General features: G+C 43.7%; 6 protein-coding genes across 9 annotated transcripts; 3 read left to right on the top strand and 3 right to left on the bottom strand.

Annotated features, from left to right (window-relative positions):
* Positions 1-159: 159 nt before the first annotated feature.
* Positions 160-1828, top strand: serpina10b (serpin peptidase inhibitor, clade A (alpha-1 antiproteinase, antitrypsin), member 10b). The gene is made up of 4 exons (XM_076748445.1): positions 160-763; positions 877-1150; positions 1404-1551; positions 1637-1828. Exons 1-4 carry the CDS (start codon positions 160-162, stop codon positions 1826-1828), a joined length of 1218 nt encoding a protein of 405 aa, XP_076604560.1.
* Positions 1829-2310: 482 nt separating this feature from the next.
* On the top strand, positions 2311-6892 carry ddx24 (DEAD (Asp-Glu-Ala-Asp) box helicase 24). 2 transcript variants are annotated; one of them, XM_076748444.1, is made up of 9 exons: positions 2311-2397; positions 2610-3484; positions 3574-4044; positions 4136-4289; positions 4610-5122; positions 5769-5844; positions 6129-6317; positions 6404-6533; positions 6621-6892. In XM_076748444.1, the coding sequence occupies exons 2-9, from the start codon at positions 2614-2616 to the stop codon at positions 6890-6892; spliced, it is 2676 nt and encodes an 891-aa protein (XP_076604559.1). In that variant the 5' UTR covers positions 2311-2397; positions 2610-2613. The 2 variants fall into 2 exon arrangements, with proteins under 2 accessions (XP_076604559.1, XP_076604558.1); XM_076748443.1 differs by lacking the exon at positions 2311-2397 and having other exon boundaries at positions 2484-3484.
* A 176-nt stretch (positions 6893-7068) lies between these two features.
* On the bottom strand, positions 7069-8991 carry LOC143331514 (ubiquitin thioesterase OTUB2-like). Its single transcript, XM_076748447.1, has 6 exons — positions 8864-8991; positions 8707-8787; positions 8497-8615; positions 8331-8415; positions 7502-7693; positions 7069-7366 (listed from the first exon to the last, which is right to left on the bottom strand). Exons 2-6 carry the CDS (start codon positions 8785-8787, stop codon positions 7160-7162), a joined length of 684 nt encoding a protein of 227 aa, XP_076604562.1. The 5' UTR covers positions 8864-8991; the 3' UTR covers positions 7069-7159.
* A 333-nt stretch (positions 8992-9324) lies between these two features.
* On the bottom strand, positions 9325-12461 carry ccdc197 (coiled-coil domain containing 197). Of its 2 annotated transcripts, XM_076749446.1 has the most exons (10): positions 12317-12461; positions 12178-12223; positions 11795-11971; positions 11533-11690; positions 11364-11446; positions 11090-11262; positions 10899-11009; positions 10690-10806; positions 10393-10609; positions 9325-10303 (listed from the first exon to the last, which is right to left on the bottom strand). In XM_076749446.1, the coding sequence occupies exons 1-9, from the start codon at positions 12421-12423 to the stop codon at positions 10424-10426; spliced, it is 1158 nt and encodes a 385-aa protein (XP_076605561.1). In that variant the 5' UTR covers positions 12424-12461; the 3' UTR covers positions 9325-10303; positions 10393-10423. The 2 variants fall into 2 exon arrangements, with proteins under 2 accessions (XP_076605561.1, XP_076605560.1); XM_076749445.1 differs by having other exon boundaries at positions 9325-10609.
* Positions 12462-15482: 3021 nt separating this feature from the next.
* On the top strand, positions 15483-20843 carry asb2b (ankyrin repeat and SOCS box containing 2b). 2 transcript variants are annotated; one of them, XM_076749444.1, is made up of 8 exons: positions 15483-15673; positions 18309-18478; positions 18628-18783; positions 18889-19134; positions 19218-19389; positions 19566-20166; positions 20260-20413; positions 20577-20818. In XM_076749444.1, exons 1-8 carry the CDS (start codon positions 15564-15566, stop codon positions 20705-20707), a joined length of 1740 nt encoding a protein of 579 aa, XP_076605559.1. In that variant the 5' UTR covers positions 15483-15563; the 3' UTR covers positions 20708-20818. The 2 variants fall into 2 exon arrangements, with proteins under 2 accessions (XP_076605559.1, XP_076605557.1); XM_076749442.1 differs by lacking the exon at positions 15483-15673 and adding an exon at positions 17777-17982 and having other exon boundaries at positions 20577-20843.
* A 104-nt stretch (positions 20844-20947) lies between these two features.
* LOC143332157 (protein FAM181A-like) lies at positions 20948-22564 on the bottom strand. Its single transcript, XM_076749447.1, has 2 exons — positions 22341-22564; positions 20948-22221 (listed from the first exon to the last, which is right to left on the bottom strand). Exon 2 carries the CDS (start codon positions 22159-22161, stop codon positions 21385-21387), a length of 777 nt encoding a protein of 258 aa, XP_076605562.1. The 5' UTR covers positions 22162-22221; positions 22341-22564; the 3' UTR covers positions 20948-21384.
* Between the last annotated feature and the right edge of the window lie 1009 nt (positions 22565-23573).

Genomic DNA, 23573 nt, shown 5'->3' with positions numbered 1-23573 from the left:
TGGTAGCAAGAAATGGAAAGAATAATTTATGAGATTTAACATGAGTCATACTTTTCTGTACATGGGTCATTTGTCTTACTGTTCACTTGTGCAATCTTCTGACATCTGCAATGTCTGCATGTTTCAGTTTGCCCACCCGAATCTTCAGAGACTCAAAACATGGCAGTACCCAAAATGAAGATCGGATTTGTTTTCATTGTAACCTACATGTGCTTCCTCTCTCCTGTCCTCCAAGCACACCCTCCAAGTGCCACCATCTCAGATCTTTCCTTCAAAAATATGGACTTTGCCATGAACCTTTACAGGAAAATATCCAGCTTCCATGACAAGAACATCTTTTTCTCCCCTCTGAGCATCTCTACCAGCTTTGCTGCTCTCTTGATGGCTTCTGATGGTGTCACGCATGAGGAAATGCTGAAGGTACTCAACCTGGAGCAGCTTGAGCAGGCTGACCAGCCAGAACTGATCCCAAAACTCTTTCAGGTCCTTAATGAGAACATCACACAGAATGGATCACTGAAACTGGACCACAGCATGGCACTCTTTGTGCACCCGCAGTTTGAGGTGGGGAAAATGTTTGCCGACCAAATCAAGATGTTTTTTGATGCTGACATCAAAAGTGTAGACTTCGGTGACACAAAAGGGAGTATCGCCTTCATCAATGAGTATATCAGACACAAGACTCAGGACAAAGTGACGGAGATGATTTCCACCCTGGATGCTATGACCCAAGTCATGTTAATCAACACAATTTTCTTCCAGGGTAAGCTCAATCACTCTTGCGTAGTTTAGAGTGTTATCTCGGGTCATTAATAACTGTGTTTTGACCTTTGACCTATAGTGCCCACAATTAAACTAACAGTATTATTTTTACAGGCAACTGGCAGATGCCTTTTAACCCCAATTTCACCAATAATGCACCCTTCTACATTGACAACTATAGTGTTGTGCAAGTGCCAATGATGTTTATGGAGGATAAGTTTTACATGATGGAAGATGCCCGTCTCGGTGCCAAAGTGCTGAAGCTGCCTTACCAGGAAGGTGTTTCCATGCTTATCCTGCTACCTAAAAAAGGCATAGATTACACTGCAATTGATGATGAGATCAACGCTGAGAGGTTCCTCAGCTGGATCAAAAAGCTGCAAAAAACGTAGGTTTTTCATGTGGAAAAATGACACGTTTTACACCAACATAACAGACTTGTGTTTCTTTAGCTTTTCTTCTATTTTGTTGAATGTATTCTGTTGTATTTAAGCTATAATAGCAGAGCATTTTGTGACATCTGGTCCAGAGAGGTGCTGTAGAAAGCACACGGCAACAAAACCTGCCAACACCTAATATGAAATATCTACAGCAACAAATAACAAGTGAGTCTATGTAACATGGCCACATCTTGCTCACAGCAAACTGGAAATCAACATACCCAAATTCAAGATGGAGCAGTCGTATTCCCTCCACAATCTTCTACCAGAGATGGGCATGGCCAGCATCTTCAGCAACTCAGCCAATCTGACAAAGCTGAGTAAGAACGGAGGCCTCAAAGTGTCAGAGGTTAGTTTCAACGTAACGTTAAAACATATGTGCATATTCCAACCTGTGCAGATGATGATTTTTGATCTTTTCTGTAAAATCACAGGTGCTGCACAAGGCTGTGATTGAGGTGGATGAGACAGGGACCATTGCAGCAGCTACCACAACATCTGGCATTACTCCATATTCCTTACCCAGAACCTTCACTGTCAACAGACCATTCTTCTTCTTCATATACCATGAAGACACAAACTGTATGCTGTTCATGGGCAGGGTGATTGACCCCACCAAAAACTAGCAGTCATGACTGTACTGTTTGACTTGTGAGGTGATTGCTCATGACAATGTGTTTATTCAGGCTTTTGCTGGGCTATTTCGACACACTTTTTCATCTTAAATTTGTCTATATGTGATCCCTATGAATAAAGAACTGATGTCAGTGTGCCTCTGTGTCATTTCGATTTAATTAAATCATTTGTGTTGTCAAATAATGATGTGTTCATACTAAATCAGAGCAGTGTTGGGTAAATAATGTTCATGCGAGCGAACGAGGACCGAGCGTGCGCACATCCAGGCAAAAAGGAGAAAGCTCTGTGTACTGTTTGGCTCCAAATAAATAGTTTACATTTACATCTTCAATTTTATTTTCAAGTTCGCATTTTCATTTTGATGTAGTCCCATATCGACTTCCATAACGTTTCATGTAACGTGAACAGCCTCATCCCGCAGCTGTCACTGATCCTGATGCTGGACAAATAAAGTTTTTCGAAACACGTGATCAAAACTGTCATGGCTGCCCCCTCGTGTCATGCGTGGTTATCGTCTGTAGTAATATTTTGACATTTCGAAAACCTACAGCCAGTCAAGGTAGAGTTTTTTTTCATTGTTTTTACGTATTGTTAACTTGTTCTAGGGTTAACAATCCAGCCGTGTCTGATACGTCACGAGCATTTCGTACGCAGTTGGAGTGCTTCGGCACTTTAGCTGTTAGCTGACTTCATATAAACGCTTTTAACAGCTTAGTTTGAGGGAGGCGGTTTAACATTTCGACACAATTCAGTTAACTCATTTATTTGTAGGAAAATGAAGACGAAGAAGTTGAAGCCGAATAACAAGCGTCTGCCCCCCGGGCTGCAAAAACATGCCAAGCAGAGCATCCATGTAAAAGGCAAGTGGAAAGCTGTAGAGCTTGATCCCAGTCTCTTCTCCGAGGAGGGCCTGGAGGGTCTGGTGTGTTTCGAAGAGCTGACAAACTACCGCATGATAGACTCAGAGAAGGCTGCAGCTAAAGCAGCCAAAGAACTGCAAAAAGAGAAGAAGAAGAAAGCGAAGAAAAGGAAAGCCGGTGAGGGAGAGGAGGCTGGAGAGAAGGCTGACCTGCAGAGCAAAGAGGGCGAGAAAACGGCTGAACCTGCCAAGAAAAAAGCCAAGAAGAAGAAGAAAAATAAGAAACAGGCTGCAAAGGAATCAGTCCAACCAGATGACATCTCTGGAGAAGGGACACTGGAGGATGTAGCTGCAGGGGAGGAGGGGGGTGAAGATGAAAAGGCTAAAGAAGATGCATCAGAACCTGATGCCAAATCAAAGCCTGCAAAGAAGAGCAAAAGAAAGAAGAAGACGAAACAAAAGCAGCAGATGGAAAAGGATACAGTCCCACAAGAACAGCCAAAGCAGGAGTCTTCCTCACAACTTCAGGCTCTGGAAAAAGAAAAATCCACTCAAGATAAAGTGACGAAGCCCCCCAAAAAGCAGCAGAAAAACTGGACAAACGCAGCACTTTCCGGCTCTCATGACAAAAACGCTGATGTGAGTGCCTGGAAGGACCTATTTGTTCCCTCCCCCGTGCTGAAGGCACTGAGCAGTCTTGGATTTGGTTCGCCAACACCTATTCAAGCCCTGGCTCTGCCTCCAGCTATCAGGGATCGTATGGATATCCTGGGGGCAGCTGAGACAGGTAAGATAAAATACCATTTTTCTTTTGTCCCATGATAATCTGTCCTCATATTTTCATAAGTGGAGCTAATGTGAGCACTGTCATTACAGGAAGTGGGAAGACATTGGCTTTTGGCATTCCCATGATCCACACCATCCTGGAGTGGAGGAATGGTACAGATAAGGCCACTGATGACAAGACCAAAGCAACCACACAGGTAGAGAGTTTGTATTTACCAGCTGTGGATGAGTCCACAAAGTCAGGACAGGCACTCGAATCCACAGATAAGGAGGACACCATGGAGGCAGAGGACTGTGAAAGCATCACAGAGCAGGATCAGACTGACACAGATGAGCATGGCAGTGAAGATGAACATGACGTTGACGAACACGACGACGACGAGAGGCTCGGATGTGTTCAGGTCATCGAGAACGCAGAGTTTGACTTTGATCCGACTGCTGAAACAGGAGGAAAACCGGCTGGTAGTCAGGATCAGCCTCTGCTCGGACTGGTGCTCACTCCCACCAGAGAGCTGGCTGTTCAGGTCAAACACCATATCGATGCTGTCGCAAAGTTCACAGGTAAGTCATGAAAGTTTCATGTTAGGTCTTTTGTAATTAATTAAGCAGAATTATACAATGTCAACATGCTGAAGGTGTGACCATTGTGCAGACATCAAAACAGCGATAGTCGTGGGCGGAATGGCACAGCAGAAACAAAGACGGATGCTAAAGCGAAGACCAGAGATCATTATTGCCACTCCGGGACGTTTGTGGGACTTGATCAAGGAGAGGCATCCACATCTGCTGAACCTGAGACAAGTCAGGTATGTCACAGTTCACACCGCTTCCTATGTCACTGGGTGATGCGGTCTGTATCTTTCAGAGCTCAAGATATGGCAAACGTGCAAAATCACAGATCACATGTTTTATTACAAAACAAGAAACAAGAAACATACAGTGTGTTCATCCCCACCTGTCTGCACACCCAGTTTAACTTCTTGGACTTCAAAAAGAGGGGAGGGGATCAGCAGCATGTGGCAGAAGTGTCAGGGGTTTCATGTGTGAAGTGTTTCAGTGGCATCGATTCTGAACAGAGGCTTGTCTGTTTGATTTTCCTGCTGCCTTCCTGTTGGTCGTTGTACAGGTGCCTGGTCATCGATGAGGCAGATCGCATGGTAGAGAGAGGCCACTTTGCAGAGCTGGACAGTCTGCTGGAGATGCTGAACACCGTGCACTTCAACCCCACGAGGCAAACATTCGTGTTCTCGGCCACACTGACCATGGTTCACAGCATGCCCGCCCGCGTCCTGCAGAGGAAGAAGAAGAATCTGGACCAGAGGAGCAGGCTGGAACTTCTCATGGAGAAAGTGGGGATCAAGTCCAAACCCAAAATCATTGACTTGACCAGGAAGGAGGCAACTGTGGAGACGCTGACTGAGACACGAATCCACTGTCAGAAGGAGGATAAGGACTTCTACCTTTATTACTTCTTGCTGCAGTATCCTGGCCGCACCATGGTGTTTGCCAACAGTATAGACTGTATCAAGAGACTGAACTCCCTGCTGGTTATCTTGGACAGCACTCCACTGCCTCTTCACGCCAACATGCACCAGAAACAACGGCTCAAAAACCTGGAGCGGTTTGCCGAAAGGGACAAGTGAGTTGCACATACTTGTAGCCACGGTCTGAAGGTATTTACATTAGGTTGGGACTTAATCTCGTAATTGTGTCCCTATGATGAAATGTAAAAACCTGTTTGGTGCTACTAAGGGATTAAGACTCATCTGGTATGCATGTTGTGTTTCCCATGGCTAGTTCCATCATTTGACAGTTTTATCCTAATACATATTTACAGATTATGTTCTGTAATTTACAAGTTTGCAACCGCAGTAGTTTTGCAAGTTGAAGTAAATCCTCTCAATAGTGCAAGATTTTCAATTTCTGAGAATTCACTCCTTAAAGCAGAGAGTGGAGAAACAACTCACATGCACTTTGTTTGTACGTGGAATTGTGTTGCTGCCATCTTGGTAACGTCTCCCTTGGTAAAACTTAAACACTGGAAGTTAAAAACAAGAGATTCATAATCATTGAATACATTGAGATGTACTTATTTTAAGGTCAGAATATTCATTTGGTCATGTAGAGTCCAGGGTTTTTTTTTTCTAGTTCGTGTTTGTGTCATAGTTGGTGCCATTCACATCTTTTTTTTGTTAGTACTTACTTTAAAAAATGTCATTATTTGGCATTTCTCGTCTATCAACTCAAATTCAAAAAGAAGTAAAATATGTGCATCTCATTCACAGTTGTGTACTGCTGACTACTGATGTGGCAGCGAGAGGACTCGACATCCCCAACGTCCAACATGTTATTCACTACCAGGTGAGCTTGTTGACTGCATTTATTACTTGTGACTGACAGCACTTGTGTCCTAATGACCTGAGTATTGTCAACAAAGGCACTAGAGAACTGTGACACAGACCGTTATGCACGACGGAGCTGTAGTGCAGGAGATGCTTTAGTTACTTACAGCTACATAACTGTGTTTACTGTAGTAATGTATTGGACTAGGCTGATCTAGACATTTTCCTGCAGCATATGCATAAAGAGGGCCTCACTGGAACTTGGTCAAATTATTTCTAATAATCTTCTCCTGTGGACATCAGGTTCCCAGGACATCTGAGACTTACGTCCATCGGAGTGGCAGAACAGCAAGAGCTACCAAAGAGGGTCTCAGCTTGTTGCTCATAGGCCCGGACGACATGATGAACTTCAAGAGGATATACAAGACTCTTGGGAAGGATGAGGAGCTTCCCATGTTCCCCATAGAGACCAAATGCTTGGAAGCAATCAAGGTGAGATCCAGCATCAGGTCATGCCTTTATGTGACATTGAAAGGGATTATTTTTGATAGTTTACTGTCGAGTGTGTTCCTCTACAGGAGCGGGTGAAGTTGGCCAGACAGATAGAGAAGATTGAGTTCCACAACAGCAGGGAGAAGCACCACAACTCCTGGTTCAGACAGGCAGCAGAGGCCCTGGAGGTGGACCTGGATGAGGATCTTTTACTTGGTAACACATAATTTGACGTAACATGTCCAGTTTATTCAAAAACATTCAAATACAGACAACCAAATATACCGTTAACTATGTCCACAGGCAAAGCAAAGGACGAGGAAGATGACAGAGAGCAGCAGAAGATGGTGAAGGGGATGAAAAAGCATTTGAAGCATTTGATCTCCCAGCCTGTATTCAAGAATAAGATAAAGACCAAGTACCCCACTCAGATGGGAAAGCTCTCCGTGCCTCACATGCCCCTAGCAGGGATGGAAAGTGCCCTGACTAGAGTTTCAATACAGGAGAAGAAACAAAATACAAAGAAATGTGTTTCGCCATTGCAGAAAAAGCGGAAGAAAAAACAGCAGCAGTGACCTTTGAATAGAAATGAGTGTTTAAAAAGGGTCCTCTTTGACAGGATTTCTGTAATTGTTGATTTCTGTAATTTTTTACATAAATTCCTGCAATTCATTGAAATACTTATTGCACAATGTGCAAAAATTGTATTTCCTGATGTTGACTCGCTGTACACTGCAAGATTTTATAAAAATCTCTTTTCATAAGTGTCTTAAAGCCCCAGTGAGATTTTATTCAACCAAAGTCAGTATTCCTGAGTTGAGCTGATCCTGCTGGATCCCTGGTCAGTGTTGAGGTCGCGGGTAGAGAATGTTATAATGTGATGTTTGGTAGAGGAGGTGCAAGGAGGGTTCAGCACCCTCTGGAATGACGTGGTGAGCCAACTGCTGCTCATCGCCCTCCATGGAGACGATGTGGATGCAGATATCCAGGGCCTGTGACAGAGCTAAGATGTCCACATGATCACACTCCATCGCCATGGCCTCCACTTCCTGAAGGAAGAGAACAAAGACATTACCAAACCCGACAGATGCTTCATTTACCCTTTTTCACTTGGACAGTTGAAGATAATCTACTACTTTTTCACTAGATGGCAGCAGCACTTTACATCACTTCTTGTTACTAACTTGATGGCAGTAGACTTGCAGATTAGGCGCCTCCACAAAGTTGCAGAAGAAGTCAGCGTGGTTCTGCAGGTGTGCTGAAGTGAGCAGCCTCAGGTACTGCACCACACTATCAGAGGTCACCTGCTCATTGAAGAGCTGGAGCAGTCGGTCCTCCTGCTCATCAGTCTGGCACTGCTCCACCACATTTACGACCTTCAACAGAACAGAAACCATTAGGTAGCCACCTTTTTATTAAGCAGTGACATCTAGTAGCAGACAAATCACCCTTAACCGAGAGCACAGGAGTAAGGAGATACTCACACAGGAGTTTGTGCTCTTCCTATTTTAGTTTGCTCCCCTCAAGATGAGGTTTTCAGCTGTTCTATTTCCATATATAAAATATACTGGTGCTTTAAATTTGCATAGAAGTCTAATGAAATGTTAGATTCAAATACATTCAAAGTACAGTGGGAAAATGACTTTTCTATCCAGAAGATGTGTTTGAAACTCTGCAGCTGAAGCTGACACCCACCGTACACACATTCCCATTTAGCCAAGTTATTAAGATAACTTGATTTATTCTGTATTAACAGGCTTCCTTTGTAGGGACCATGTATCACCCAGGCTAGAGTTTTGGGGGTGTTTTACAAATAGATCACTTAGTCAAAACTTTTGCTTCCACCTTTATTGCTTGACACAGTATTTTCTGAATGGTTCATTCCATACAATATATTCCCCTTATTGTCTGAGCATTTCATTTATTTTAATGAACATCATGTTCTTTTCCAGGCTTATTAGACACCTAATGCTACCTGAGACTTGAACTGTAAAAGGAGCATTATTATCCTACTGTGTTCAGATGGTGCTTGAAGGAACTCTCATCAAATCCCGCAGAAGAAAAGTCTTTGCAGGTTTGAATAACTGTCTCCTTAAATCTGAAAGTGAAACCAATAAGACCACCTTAAAGTTGAAAAGACTTCCAGTTTGGACGAATGGCAGTAATGGCGATAACTGACCTCTGTAAAGCTCGTGCATTGTGCAGGATTGACTCCAAGTGTGCGAAGCAGAGGGCTCTGTAGAAGCAGTTTCCGTCCCCGCGCACATGTCTCACGGAGGAAAACTGGCTGCTTAAATCCTAACAAAGGACAATAGGTGTGAGTAGGTGACATTAATGTAAGAAGGGTAACTGCAGTAGACCCCCCCCCCACCTCATCTCAAAAGCCTACTTTATACTTGGCACCCGGCGTTTGCTCGGGAAACAGCGTAGAAATATCCTCTCTGCACGAGACCAGGCTGCCAGCGTCCATCTGTCGACAAACAAACAGCGTTACTGTCCGCGAGACCAAACAGTGGCTTCACGCGTCGACGGGCCGCGCGACGTACCTCCGGACTTCAGCAACATGGGAACAACGCAAGAAAGCGTAATCAGTTTGGCAAGTCTCCGTGCGTCAAAGCCGAGTGTTAGCACACTGCTGCATTGTTATTTCCATTATCTGAAAACCGGATGTTTTACTGCACCACGTGCTCGTGTTAAAGGGACAGTACAGGGGCGGTGTGAAGCTGGAGCCAAGAAGGCCACAACTGAGTCTTGAACAAACCTGTGTAACCCGTGTTTGCGCAAAACATGGCTACCCGGAATTAGCCAACTGTGGCCCTGTTTTCGTTACTGTTAGCTCTAGGAGGCTAAAATTAGCAAAAGCTGGTAACAATACTTTCCAACAAGTAAAATCCTAGAAAAATCTAAGTTAATAATAATAAAAGCATGCATTTTCTAAAGTGAATACTACATTTCAATGTTTGCTTGATTTTAACTGAATATAACACAAGGAAACAACAACAGCTCTCACATTATTCTAGTGGAGTAAACAGATTTAATATTTCCCTTTGAGATATAGTGCAGTAGAAGTGTAAAGTATCATGAAATGTAAATATTCATGTACAGGTACAGGTTTTTCAAAATAAATGTAAATAGTTACTGAATCTGAAACCCTGAATGTGGGGTGGGCTGGGGATGGGTTTATACAGTCCATGGGAGGGATCCCTCCTTATTTTTACTATTATATGTCAAAGGACACTCTCACCAACCAAAGGTATCTCACACCGAGTTGATGATTCAACCTAATAAACGAGATTATTTCTTAATCCTTATGTATGCAAATCACAGACAAATTAAACAGCTACAAAGTACGTCTTAACATGTTTCACTGCTTTAACTGCATTTCCCAGATGAGTAGCATTGCAGCATAATTGGTGATCATTGTCTGCACTTGAAGGCAGTAAGAAAACCTGTAGAACAGTTTCTGACAACACAGAGCAGGCCAGAATCAAGTGGCTGCTTGTCATGAAAATGCATGGAACATTTTGCCCTGCATGATACGTAGGATTACAGTAGGAAAGTCAGATTCTCTCTGAAGCATTATATTTACTGTATTTCATAAATAAAATGTAGAATATCATAAAGAATCCATACTCTTCATCACTTAAAAAAGTTCTTCCTAAATTGACAATCTTTCATAATAACCATTTGTATCACCTACATGTGAGAAAGTTGCATATAAAACCATTGCACACGGCATTTTGACTGGTATTACTTCCCGCCTGACAGCATAATTTGACTGAAACCATTTTATTTTAAAATGCATCATTGATAACATTCCAGAGATTCCAGACAGACTCAGCTCTGATGCTCAAGTACACTTGGTTACCTCATTTACAAAAAAAAAAGTGCACAATTTGTTGCATACAGCATTTTGCATGAAGAGTTTTGTACAATGAAACTCTTAATGCAAAATTACGCAAACTCAAATGTAAGAGTCAAACATTCTTAAATGTTGATGGAAAGATCTTTATACAAGCTTCATTTTTGAGCTTTTTCCAAGGTCAACATGAACTTTAACACCCAACAAACTTACATTACTGTAGACATGAAAACACAGTTCTACATCAACTGGTCATCTCACTCCTTCTGCTGACTTTGCTTGAGCTTTTGATTTGTGTTTTACTGCCGATGCTCTTCATCGATCCCCTCTCTCTTCTGTCTGTCAGAGCTGTTCTGCTCGTCATTGCAGAACCTGACTCCATCAGTCTCCTCGCTCTCTTCTCTGTGTCTGCCTTGTCCAGGATGTACTCCTGAAATCACACTGTGTTAGTTAAAAGGTCACAGAGGTTAAATTCCTTGGATGATTACTCACAACCAGTTGTTTTTTTACCTTCACCATGTCCATCATTGTCAGTATGTTCATGTTCTCCAGAGGTCCATATGCTGTGAGATAACACTGCTCTGCAAGGTTGTTGATGGCCATAAGCAAGATTCCCACTTGTTCAACCTGAGCAATAATGGCACATACGACCATATTTATCCAAAATTCCTATCAAATTAGCCAAGGGTCATTTCCAACTCATAGTCTTGAAAGCATACCTTCTCTCTGGACAGGCCTTGCTCCATCAGCAGGTTAACCTCTGCCTGCTTGTTCTTCTCTTTCAGTGTTTCAAACTCACTCTGGAGCTCAGACAGTTCCTTATTGGCCATCTGCAACACACAAAAAACTCTAAAGAGGTCTTTCATTTAAGCTCTCTCATACATATCTACATAATATCTGCATGTCTGACCAGTTGTTTTATGCTGTGCTCCTGGTTCACGGCCTGCAGCTGTCGCTGACCCTGCTCCACCTCCTCCTCCAGGCGTCCCAAACGCTGCAGCAGCTCCTGGTGGGTGATGGACAGGGTCTCATGGCGCCGAATGATGGGCATAACCAACGAGTCAGACCCATTATCAAGGTAAGCTGAAAATAGATTGTGCAGTATTCTTCATCCTAGAAGCGAGTGTGTAATCTCATTGGGATAAACAGAAGGGGTTCATTTAAAAAGTCTGTTTTGAACGTACTGCTGGGGAGGTAATCCAGGGTTTTCATCAAGTAGTCCTCATAGATTTTATATTTTGCCATTCTCTCCTTTAAAACTTGCTGCCTGTGAATTGGGATATAGTGAAACTGAGGTAAGAGGTGGCTTAATGAGCACTTTCCTCACATTAAGGCTTAGCTTAAAGGTCTCACCTGGCTCTGAGTTGTCTCAGCTGTTCTGTCAGATCTTCTATCTCTCTCTGCTTCAAAATGGTCTGCTCCCGTGCAGCCTCGTACTTCTTCAGCGCCCGGCGTCGCTTCGCTTCATTTTCAGCCACAAACTTCTCAAATTTCATCGCCCTCTCTTTAGTCTGGGTAAACAAACCCCAAAGGAAACTGCATTAGCACAGCATCACCTGGACACCAGTCACAGATAGTCTCCAGAGGCCTTATAGTTTCAGGAGGATCCATTCACCTGCTTTTGTTTTGTTTCCAGTTCAGACCTCCTCTGAGCGAGAGCCTCCGCACAGCACTTAAACTCCACCCGTTTGAGTGTGAGCTGCTCGTCCACCTTGTCCAACTCAGCCTGTTTCTTCAGAACAAGGGTCTTTTGCAAAGTGTTCACTCCTGTCTCAAGAACCCTGCTTGAAGTCTGCACATATAAAACTACGATCAGCCGCGTAAACACTCAAACTCTGTCTTTCCATTAAAAGATCTTAAAAAGTGAGTCATACAGGCAACAACATCTATTATTTCTGCATCATTATTGTAACATTAGCCTACAATTATTACTATAATAAAACATGCACAGGTTAGTATCCTTATTGTTGCATCACATGCTTACTTATTGAGTCTTACCTCTGTTACAACAGGTATGAGGTTGACATTTTCTTCCTTTCTGTGTCTGAGGAGAAAAAGGATGACATCATTCAATCTAGACATTTATAAACGGGTTTTTAAAGAGGGAGGAGGAGGATTAATGAGAGCACCGGCCTACCTGGTGTCGTCCAGCTGAGTTACAAAAATATTTCTTATTCGGTTTTGCACCGTCAGTTTCAGACGAGGGTCGCTGCTGTCTAAGGCGGGGAGGACGGAAGTTGTCATGTTTTGTTTTCTTTTGTGCTAACCTATCGTCCAGGAACCCCGATGAGAGAACACGTCCTGCAGTTATTCCTCGGTGGGGCGATCACAGATCAGACGATCGAGGGTCTTTTCCGGATGTTTTCCTGGATCTGTGTAGCTGTTTCCCGGGAAACGCACGCGAGACAACGGGGAACGTGACGGGATCGTTTCTCCGTCGTCATGGCAACTGCCAGGGGGGCGGTTGTGTTCCATTGACTGAATGAAAGGCTGAGAAAGGAGATCTGTAACTGGAGGTCCGAGACGAGGAGAGCATTAAGAGCGCTCACCCCGCTCTGATTCCCGCGAGCCAAGAGGAGGAGACAACGGACTGCTGACTCTGAGGTCCAGGACGGGTTTGGATGCACTGCTGTCCGTCATGAGCTCACATGATGATGAGCTGTTCCTCTGCAGACTCTTACCACTGAGATGTGTCCAGTGATGGAAGAAGCATTCAGATCCTTTACGTAGCAATGCCACACTGTGAAAACACTCCACCAAGTAGATGTCCTGCTTTCCAAACCTTACCAAGTGAAAGTAGGCCATGAATTCTGCTGAAAAATGCTTAAATATGATGTTTTTGGATTAATGTTACTGCTGCATTAGTGTGCCTGATGCATTTCGCTGTTATCAGTCTACAGCAATGCATCATATTCTATAAGACCATCATATGTCTGTAGTGTCGCTGTCCCACGAGAACCACTTATGTCTAAAAGGTTTTCACAAGCTCAGAGAAACAGCCTGTCTTCAGCTTTGTGGTGATGCATTTTCCAGCTAATCCAAGTGGGGTTTTAAAGAGTTTATTTAGCTGAAGAAGTCCGAGAATGTTCTCAACCCACAGAGGAACACTTAATTCACAGACACAACCCCCAAATTTGGAGATGCATAGTTTTCACAGCAGGAAGGGTATGGAAATTGTGATCTGAAAGGAGTAACTAAAGCTGTTAGACACACACAGAGGAGTGAAATGTACAATATTTGCCTCTGAGATGTCGTGGAGCAGAAGTATAAAGTTGCATAAAATAGAAATACTCAAGTAAAGTAGGAGTACCTCAAATATGTACTTAAGTGCAGTGCTTGAGTAAATGTACTTAGCTACTTGCCACCACTGGATGTGTCCCACGATTAAGTCAGTATTGATATGGAATGGGGGAAAAAGGCTCACACATGTTTCTAGACATTTAAAAATACTCTGACCATTATTGAAATTCCCAGGAACTTTGAATATGAAAATATTTTTCCTTTTCATGACACAAAGCTTAATTGGTGGATAAAAGATTACTCTCACTTTGCTAAAAAGTTCCCTCTCAGTGTAGTGTGGACACGGGAGATTTCAAGTTACCACATCACACTTGTGTAAGTTGCATATTGAACCATGATGGTTTCCAAACAAGTTGTGATGTCACAAAATCGTCCTTGTGCATAGATGCATCGTAAATCCAGATCTGACATAAGCTCACAGAAACAGCCAATTAGTGTCAGACACTGCACATACATCATTCTGCACAATGAAGTGAAACGTCCAAGTGTAATAACAAGAAGCAAACCACGTTCCTGAGTGAAGGGGAAGTTTAAATCTGTCACATTAAATATAACAAACAGAAACCAATTGATTGATTCATATGACATAAGAACCACAAGTGTAATCAATAGTATGAATAAGGGCTGAACTTCATTTAGCTCAGCTAGTTTCAGGGCTCTGTCTTTGTGTATGCTGGCTCACTGACAAGGCTTGTTGATGTACATAAATGGAACAGAGCCATGGCTAACCTTATTAATTACCTGTGCTTTTCCTGCCATGACAAGTCAAAATATCTGATGAGAAAAGGGCTCAATCCAGGCCTTCTGAGACATTTAAATGGCACAGAGCCATCCATAATGGTATTAGCTTTGCCCGGGCATTTCTTGCCATGACAAGCCCGTGAAAAGGGTCACAGAGAACGAAAGTGCTGATAACGCTCAGAGGAAAAACGAGAACTTGAATTGTTGTGTCTAATTTCACCTTAAAAGTAACTAAGAAGACCATAAATTACAAATCATTTGTGTGTGTGCTGGTTGGCCTTTCTGTAGCATTACCTGGAAACAAAGGGTGGTGCAACTTGCACAGCACAACTAAATCACCAGCCAAAAAGAAATTTGACAACAACCCCAGAGCTGTGGTAGTCTAGTTCCTCCAGCAGGACTTGTTTGTGTCAAAGACAAAAACAAAAAAACAGAGGCCGCCTCCAATGCTGATGCAGGAAGCCTTTTGTCACAAACACTTCCTAAGAAGTGATTGTGACACAAAAATCAGCTGTCAAAGACGTCTGCTGGTCGAGCACGTTTTCGCTCTTCACACGCTCATGTGCAAGCTGATACAACAGAGGGATATTGCACAGTGGTATAAAGGGGATCAACACACGTAATGTTAAAGCCACTTCTGTGAATGAAGAACCAGGAACACTTTCATGTGGTGAGTTGAGGTCTTTGAATTACAGTTGTAGCTTTAAAGAAAAGTTTTTAAACAGTTTTTCTGCAATTGGTCATACAAATGTGTTTAAATCTCTCTCTCTCTATTTCTGTGTGTGTGTGTGTGTGTGTGTGTGTGTGTGTGTGTGGTCATTGTTTAAACATATAGTGAAACAACAGTATTTTCTGTGTTCATTTGTCACAGTTGAACAAATAAACTCTAACTCTAGCTTTATGTGTTATTCCAATGGCATCTTTCTGCTGCATAACTCGCTGCAGCACTACACACCACCTCACATCAGTGTTGTCTCTGGAGCAGCAGAGTCAAGTGGACTCAAACACAGTTGAACATGCCCTTAAAAGGCATCTATCCTCATGGCCTGAGCTGCTGCTCTCTGATGTCTGCCAGTGCAGATTTCAGCTCTGTCAAATGAGGGTGGTCTCTAATTCATACAGTATGTCCATGTAGTGTGTGTGTATTATGCCGTGCATGTATTATCTTTTGCTTTATGGACTTTGCTAACCTGTTTTTACAATTGCTGCTATTCCTGCTCTGACTTTCTTTTTTTAAATCTTCTGGTCTGGATCATCGGCGTCATCACTGGTCTGTGAAGAAGACAGCGGCACACTGCTTGACGTCCTGAGTCCTCAGATTGGACAACACGTCTCCTCCTGTGATGATCGCAGTCAGCAGATCCAGGTCTCTTTACCAGAGGCTAAACAACGATACCAAAGTCTTCGCCCTGAGTCTCCACACTTCAGCAAACTCAACAGTAAACTTGCTCAGGTGAGGAAACATGATATTACTTTATGAGACACTTTTTCACAAAAAGTATGCACATGCACTTGAGATTTGCCTTTACAAATGTCGTATAATAAAACGATCCTGAGTAGTGCCTTTGAAATATTCAAATTAGTTATTTTATGTGGTTAGGGTCTGTTTTGAATATCTGACAGAGAAACATTTACAGTAAATATGTGAAGCTTAGCTCAGAACAGGTGTCTGTTTCTCCAAAAACCCTTATGTGATCAAGTGCCTGAACAGAAATTTAATGTTCGATAAATTATCACATTAAAAATCTCTATAATCCAACATGTGGTGTTTACAGCAACACACTGAATTGTAGTTCTATAGTGTTAACATGCCCTGGAGGTGAAGTGGGACAAATTTAGATTCCGTTATTATTAACTGTTTAATTTCAGCTAATGTGATAAAAGTTTTATATCTAATATATAAAAAAAACAATACAATAATACAAAATACAAATACAAAAAAGAGCATCTAATAGAGAAGCACCCCAGCCTGCCGACAGCCTGACTGTCAGTGTGCAGGAGCGATTTCTTTTTACACCTGTAAGACTGAAATATATATGTGCATCTGCATGATTAAAATGCTGCTTCTATAATATTAGTTTCCTGTAGATGCCATAGACTGATGTGGTTTGTCAATCACAAAACACCTCCCTCTTGTGGAGAAACAGCCCATGAACTGTGGCTGGTCACAAACAGTGTAACACATTACTGTGATCCCACTACTTTTGGTGGTAACTAGTGTTCTGGCACTTTTGTATTAAAAAGCACAAAGTCGTTCATTGTCTTTCTGGGAGTTTATTCTTACGCCTGCAGATGGACTCCTCAGAGCCCAGAGCAGGGAAAGTTGTCAGGTTATAGGATGACATTACCGTCAGAACAATGTCAGCACAATAGGCACGTCATAATGTGTTGTTCAGTCAGGACAATGGTCAATCAGCAGATCATGCAGGGTGTTCCCTTAATCAGTACATGATTATGTCCGTGGTGTCATGGTCAGCAGATTAACACATACATACACCTAATCAAATGACATAGTTAATCATTTGGCTTTAAGGTAGTGAATGCTTACGACTGAGGAAAGAGAAGATGAAATCATCTGGTTCACGATTGAGGAACAGAGAAGACGAATAATAAGAGATCCCATTACACTAGAAATGTAACTAATTACTTTCTCAAACAAAGGAACACAAATGTAATTATTGAGATCAAAATGGGCTTGTTAGTCACTACTTTTGTCTCATGTGAAAATATTCAACATCTGCAGAGGATAGACGATAGACGATAGACGAATGTCACCTAATTATTTATTAACTGTAGCAAAGCTCAGGTAACATGTACATCCAGCATTGTGTGGGCTTTCTTCTACAAATCCCATTTAACCAAAACAATACAAGTGCAGCATACAGGTAGAAATACAAGTCACTGCTGCCCTCTGATGGTCAGGAGTATTAATAACATCCATCTCTACAGTGACATCCTTACGGTCATTCCCATAGCTTCCACTGAGGACAAAGAGACCATTTCATCAGTATTGCTTCAAGGAACTGGAGGGGTTTGACGAGTTGTTTGCATTCTACAAATACACTCAGATTACATACAGTGGGGTTTAAAAGGCATAATTCTCGTATTTCATATACATCCAGTCAAATATTTCTGAGGGGGAGTGGGTTGTCAGTGGGGGCCTCATGGCCCCAGTATTTCTTGGCTGCGGCCCTGCTGCTGTAGTTGATTACAGGAGCTTTCGGCTGTGGCTTTCAACAGTGAGTAGTGACTCTTGAAGAACGGTGGGTCTGTCTTTTATCTTCTGTATTAGTCATTGTTATTCATTGTTTTGTGTTCTTCTTCAACTATTCCTGTTCCCCTTTAAGATTTTGTGTGGCTTTTTATTATCTTGTTGTTTAATGTGGAGACCAGCCGATGAAATAAAGACATAATGCAAAGAGAGGCACCTCGGTTTGGCCTGCATTATCTCCGGCGCTGATTGCCTTATCTCTGCATGTCCGAGTCTCTTTACATATAAGGATCAGCCCGTCACCCTCCAGCCTGACAATACAGTCCCAAAATAATCTGAGAGCGCACAGCTGCGCCCCGCTCCGCCGCCGCCGCTGCGCCCTGTGAGGACACACTGCCGTCAAATCTCTCATCAATAATGACCAAATTCAGCTATTCCGAGTACTTATCTCAGTTCCGTAATGCTGGGGGTCACTGTAATAATGTTCTGTCGCGACTGCGAGGAGACAGGAGGAGAGGAGACGGTCACAGCGACGTAACGTCAGAGCCGGAGTGAGTCATGCAGACACGGAGGCTTCGTGTGTGTGTGTGTGTGTGTGTGTGTGTGTGTGTGTGTGTGTGTTGGGGTCCTTGCGCGCATCTGAGGTCTTTTGTATACAGAAGAATATGAGTAAGACATCTTTAGTGTTAAATGATTTAATAACATACTATATTTAATAGAATTGCTTATATAGTTTAAATAAAGCCAATACAATTCAAACAAAGGTCCATGGTTGTATCAAAACTACAGCCACCAAACAGTGCTTATGTCTGTCTAAAATCACACTTAATTGCATTTAAGTGTAAGTCAATTAAAGTGCCTTTTCCCCCCTTTCAAGGGATGTTGACCCGGTGGTCTTTGCCGTCAGGAGAGGGGATGCGAAGGCTGTTAGTGATCTGGCAACATCCGCTGCTCACCGCCTGCTGAAGGAGAACAAAGACGGGTGGATACCGCTGCACGATGCTGCCTTCTGTGGACAGACGGAGTGCGTGAAGACCCTACTGAGAGGTATGCCATTGACAGCATTATTGAGGGTCTCAGACAGTGTTCAGTTTGAGTCATATGGGCTCAGTGATAATGTAGGAAAAGGAAAATGCAACATTTTCCAAATGATAAATATGTCACTCAGCTGGTTTGTGTGATGTTGTCTGCACCAGCCCATCCAGGTTCAGTAGACAAACGGACCTTGCAGGAGCAGACAGCCTTGCTGCTCGCTGTGTCTTGTGAGCACTTGTCATGTGTGCGGTGCCTTCTGGAGGCAGGCGCCGACCCCGACATCAGCAGCAAGAACAAAGAAACCCCTTTGTACAAAGGTACAGCTGTGAAATCAATTGTATACAGCAGAACTAAAAACAAGCATGGATAACTGTATAGGCTGTATAGGCTGCAGTGACTCAGTGTTTCATCTGTTTCTGCAGCTTGTGAGTTGGAGAATGTGGACATGGTGAGCCTCATTCTGTCCTATGGGGCCACTGTGAACCAGCGGTGTGCTCAGGGTTGGACAGCCCTCCATGAGGCTGTATCCAGGAACAACACAGAAATCTGTGAGATCCTAATAAGAGCCGGGGCCACAATCAATCCAGCTAATACCTACAGCATCACACCACTCATTGTAGCGGCTCAGTGGGGACAAATGAGCGCACTGCGCTACCTTATTGGAAAAGGTACTTTTCTTCACAAACTCTTCCTCCTTTTCATGTGTCTGATCCCCGTTTAAAGGTTTTAATGGACTAATGCTTTTCTGTAGGTGCAGATGTGAACATGCAGACGTGTGATGGTGCCACGGCACTGCATGAGGCCAGTAAAAATGGCCACAAGGAATGCGTAGCAGTGTTGCTAACTAAAAGCGCAGATGCCAACAGACCCACCAACTCAGGACTATTGCCACTGCATGTTGCTGCCCAATATGGACACCATGAGTAAGCTGAGACACAATAACTTGTTAGTTAGATATCATCATGATAGAGAGTGTTCAGATACAAAACTACAGTAAAGTGGTTACTGTGCATGGAGCTACAATAAGAGTTGAAGAAACTGCTTTGTATTTGTTATCTTTGTGTATTTTCTGTTGTTAACATCCTCACTCTGTGTTCAGGATTGTCTCCCTGCTGGTCCCGGTGACGAGTCGAACCAGGCTCCGCCACAGTTGCGTCAGCCCCCTCCACCTGGCAGCAGAGCACAACAGACACACTGTGGCAGCTGTGCTGCTGAAGACAGGTGCAGATGTAAATGCCGCACTGGCCCACAGTCACTCCGTCCAGTATGCTGATAGACGGGTAACAGCCCTCTACTTTGCCATCGCCAATGGCTGCACCGAGACAGCAGAGGTGTTACTGAAAGCAGGTGCTAGTCTAAGCCTGGACCCAGTCAGTCCTCTGCTGATGGCTGTACAGCAGGGCTGTGTCAGCACTGTGTCCTTACTGTTGGAGAGAGGGGCCGATACCGACGCCAGAATCGCATCTTATGCCACAACGTTCCCCGCAGTTGTTGGACTTTGCATGAATAATCTCCCTCTCCTCAAGTGCCTCCTGGACAATGGCTGCGATGCCCTCTCTTGTTTTACATGTTCACATGGCAGTGCCCCTCACCCAACAGCAGGAGGATCCCGTATGAGAAGTGGCAGCAATGGATATGTTCTGCAGAATGACAGTATGCTTCCTTTAAACTGCAGTGAGCCACCAGAAAGGGCGACACAGGTGTGAAGAATAAGCATGAACAGTATCAGAGACTTCACTGGAACTGTTGTTGATCAGTAAGTTAACTGTTTTTTTCCTGATTTTCTTCTTCAGTTCTGTGAATGGATCTCAACATCAGTTATGAGTAAATGGGCAGGACCGATCATAGACCTGCTGCTGGAGCATGTTGGTCATGTTCAGCTGTGCAGCAAGCTGACTGAACTACTGGACAGCCGGGAAGAATGGCTCGCTGTTAAGAGGAAGTCATGTAAGCTTTAGACAAAATCTTATCAGTCACTTACACCCTAACGTGCAAACATGTCTCTCTGTGGCTGCCTTTCACTTCCTCACATATGCATACAACACAAATATAGTCTAAAAATATTCAAGTCACAGTCCTCTTTGTCTTTTCTCTTTTGTCTCGTCCACAGTGTCACCTCGTCCACTCCTGCACCTTTGCAGACTACGGATTCGGACCCAAATGGGGAGACACAGACTGAAATCTCTCATAAGCCTACCTCTGCCAGACAGACTGATCAGATACCTGAGCCTGGCTGACTGACGTCAAATGAACATCAAGCAATATAGGCATCAGGGATGTGACTAAATTTATCATTTTGTGTTCCTTTTTTAGTCGCCTCTATTATCTTGAATCTGTAAATGCAATTCTCTATGTATAAAACCTCTATTTATAACATATGTAATGTGACAATGCGTTTCTTTAATCTGTCCGTCACAATGTTTTGGAGCTTCACAGAATTGCTCAGTGAAATGATCCAATGCCCAAAGGAGTTCTTGAGGGAAGTTGAGTCATTTATTTGAAAATAAAAGGCATTGTTTCAAATGTGCCCATCAAACATTACTTTGACAAAGAAAAAGCAAACTATGTCCCACATTCTATTCTCATAGCTGAAAGAGGAAACTAAAACAGGATGCTTTCATTCATTTGCATGACTTTTGGTACTTAAGAAAAATCTAAAAGTGGAAACCTTTCAACTTACTGTCAGTGTTCAGATACTTGGCATCTGAGTGGCATGAAAGCGAATATGGTGAAGTTATTCTGCAAGTGCAACTTAGTCCTTTAGATTTAAACAATAAAAATAGATGAAGCATTCCAATAAGTGCTTGAGGAAGTGTCTCGTGTACAAATGTTGAAAGAGGAAGTCTGTGTAGAACGTAAAAGGGAAATAATTAGTCCTATTTACAGATTTTTGTGTGATGGCTCCATTAGTAGTGTACTTAAATGAACCCAAACACACTGAAGATCGGTGACTGGACGGTGGGTTTGGTCGGTATGGGTTTGACCACAACGTGCGTGTGAATTTTTTGTCCGTAAGGATGCTCTGGTCTCTCTATCTCAGTCCCTGCTGCTTTGCTCCACAGCCCCAGGGGCGGATGGGGGACAACAATGTGACTGTGGAGGACCTGATGTCCGTGGTACTGGAAGGGGCAGCAGCCGCACACGCTCACACAGTGGTGTGAGGTCAGGTCCAATTTCAGAGACTCTTTGTCCGCAGCGCTGCGTCGGCTGGACGCAGACAGAGTGGCCTTTGCGTCATCATAACTCCTTTTCCTCTTGTCGTTGTCGCTGCCCTCAGACGTGCCTGCAGGGTGCTTTCTCAATCCTAAATGTGAGTGCTCCCTCTTGCTTTGGGTCAACTTGGGTTCCTCCCAAAATGAGGCTGGTAGCTGGCGTTTCCTCATAGGCACCTGCTCCACAGCGCTGCCCACGTTCTCCACACCTTGGGCATCCGAACTGACCTTCTCTGTGACCTTCACGCTCTGTTGAACGGTCCCCACCGGTTTGGCGCAGCCGTACTCAGCAGACCTGTGCGTGTGGCATCTCGGGACTCTGGAGTACTTCTGGGAGAAACGCTTGAGTTGCTTCTGCAAATATTTCCTGTGATCCACAGAGCGTCTGCACGGCGCTGACTTGTCCAAGGCCGCTTTGATATCGCTGGATGCCAAATTCACGAAGTTCAGCAGCGTCTTAACCTCACTGTCTGAGCTTGCCATTTTCTGCAAATATTCTGGTAAAATCAGTCCATGTTAGAACTTGTAGTCCACCATCAAGATCTAAAGGGAAATCAGAAAACAAATTTAGACTTTGCGTAATTGCGCATTGCCCTCTATCGTAGGAATTCTGCAATCAAGCCTAAATTAAAGGTGGTGGTGTGTGATAACCCTTTACTCACCACTGCTGGATGAGTCCAGACGCTCTCAAACCCACAGTCCAAGCACAGACTTCTCTCCAGGCTGCAGTAGGGAGCACTTCAACAAGTTGAATGAATATAAACTCCTTGTAGTTATGGTGCTTTCCTTGAACCAATCAGCGACCCCAGGCCCCTCACAATGCACCCCAATCAGCCTCCAAGCGCCCTGGTATCGAATTCTTCACCATTGCAAATTGTTGTCATGGAGATCTGGAAAAAGCCGCTGAGGGGATGCGATATTTTTCCTGCACGGTGATTTCTGCGCGGTGGCCAAACATCTCCTAAAGTCCGGAGTGTGCATGAATGAAAATGCGTGCAAATTCGGCAGAAATATGCGTGCATTCTGACTTTATCCTGGAGCGGTTAACATTGAGTTTGTAACATAGATACCCCTCATACCCTCCCCAAGAGTGATGTCAGCTGTAGGATTTGGTTGAGGGTGGGGGGATCTAAAGAGTGCATAACCATGGAAAGGGGCTTGAACGCTCAAGAATCTTGTCTTTCTGTTTGCCCCCTCAATCGAGCGACACAAAGGCTGAATTACTCATTCAAACCTCGCGGGACAAAGGGAAAGGAGCTGGATAGCACTCCTGCATTTGTAGTCAAACATTTAGAGACTTAAATCGAGTCGTCATGAAGGAGAAAGAGTCGGACAAAGCCCATAGAATTGCCATCAGCAAACATTTTCCTGTGTCATATTATGGGGTCTCCATGGCTCCCTCTGGCCCGCGGACAATAGCACAAGTTTGCACACTCGAATACTGTCACCCTGCCAACGGCAACAAGGGCCCAAAACAGGACAATCCCCAGAGAAAGCATGGGCTCCGCGGGGAAGGTTGCAATGGAGGAGGAAAGGGGGACTTGTGAAATGCTAATTGAGCTTCATCCCCTTATTGAAGTGGAAAAAGAGTACCTATCGTTCCATTGAATCAGTGGAGTGAGATGTGAGGAAACCGTTTGTCTGGTAAGTAACACCTCATGCTTGTGCACTATGCTGCCCTTAAAGCACCTCTTTAGCAGCAGGACAGGGAGTCCTAAAAAAAAATCCTGCAATCTATATTGATGCTACAGACCATTTATTCAGAGGGAGTTGCAGGCTACATGATTGATTGCCTCATTCACTCAGTTTGGGGTTGTCTGAGGAGAGCCCTGCAGGTCTGTATGTGCTCTAACTGGTCTATCTTTTTTAGGCGGTACATCCCTCTTGTTCTGGAG

This window comes from Chaetodon auriga, chromosome 14 (genome assembly GCF_051107435.1).
Source record: "Chaetodon auriga isolate fChaAug3 chromosome 14, fChaAug3.hap1, whole genome shotgun sequence".
Lineage (NCBI taxonomy): Eukaryota > Metazoa > Chordata > Actinopteri > Chaetodontiformes > Chaetodontidae > Chaetodon > Chaetodon auriga.
Note: the sequence above shows the minus strand (reverse complement) of the source record. Positions and strands in the feature narration are given on the sequence as shown.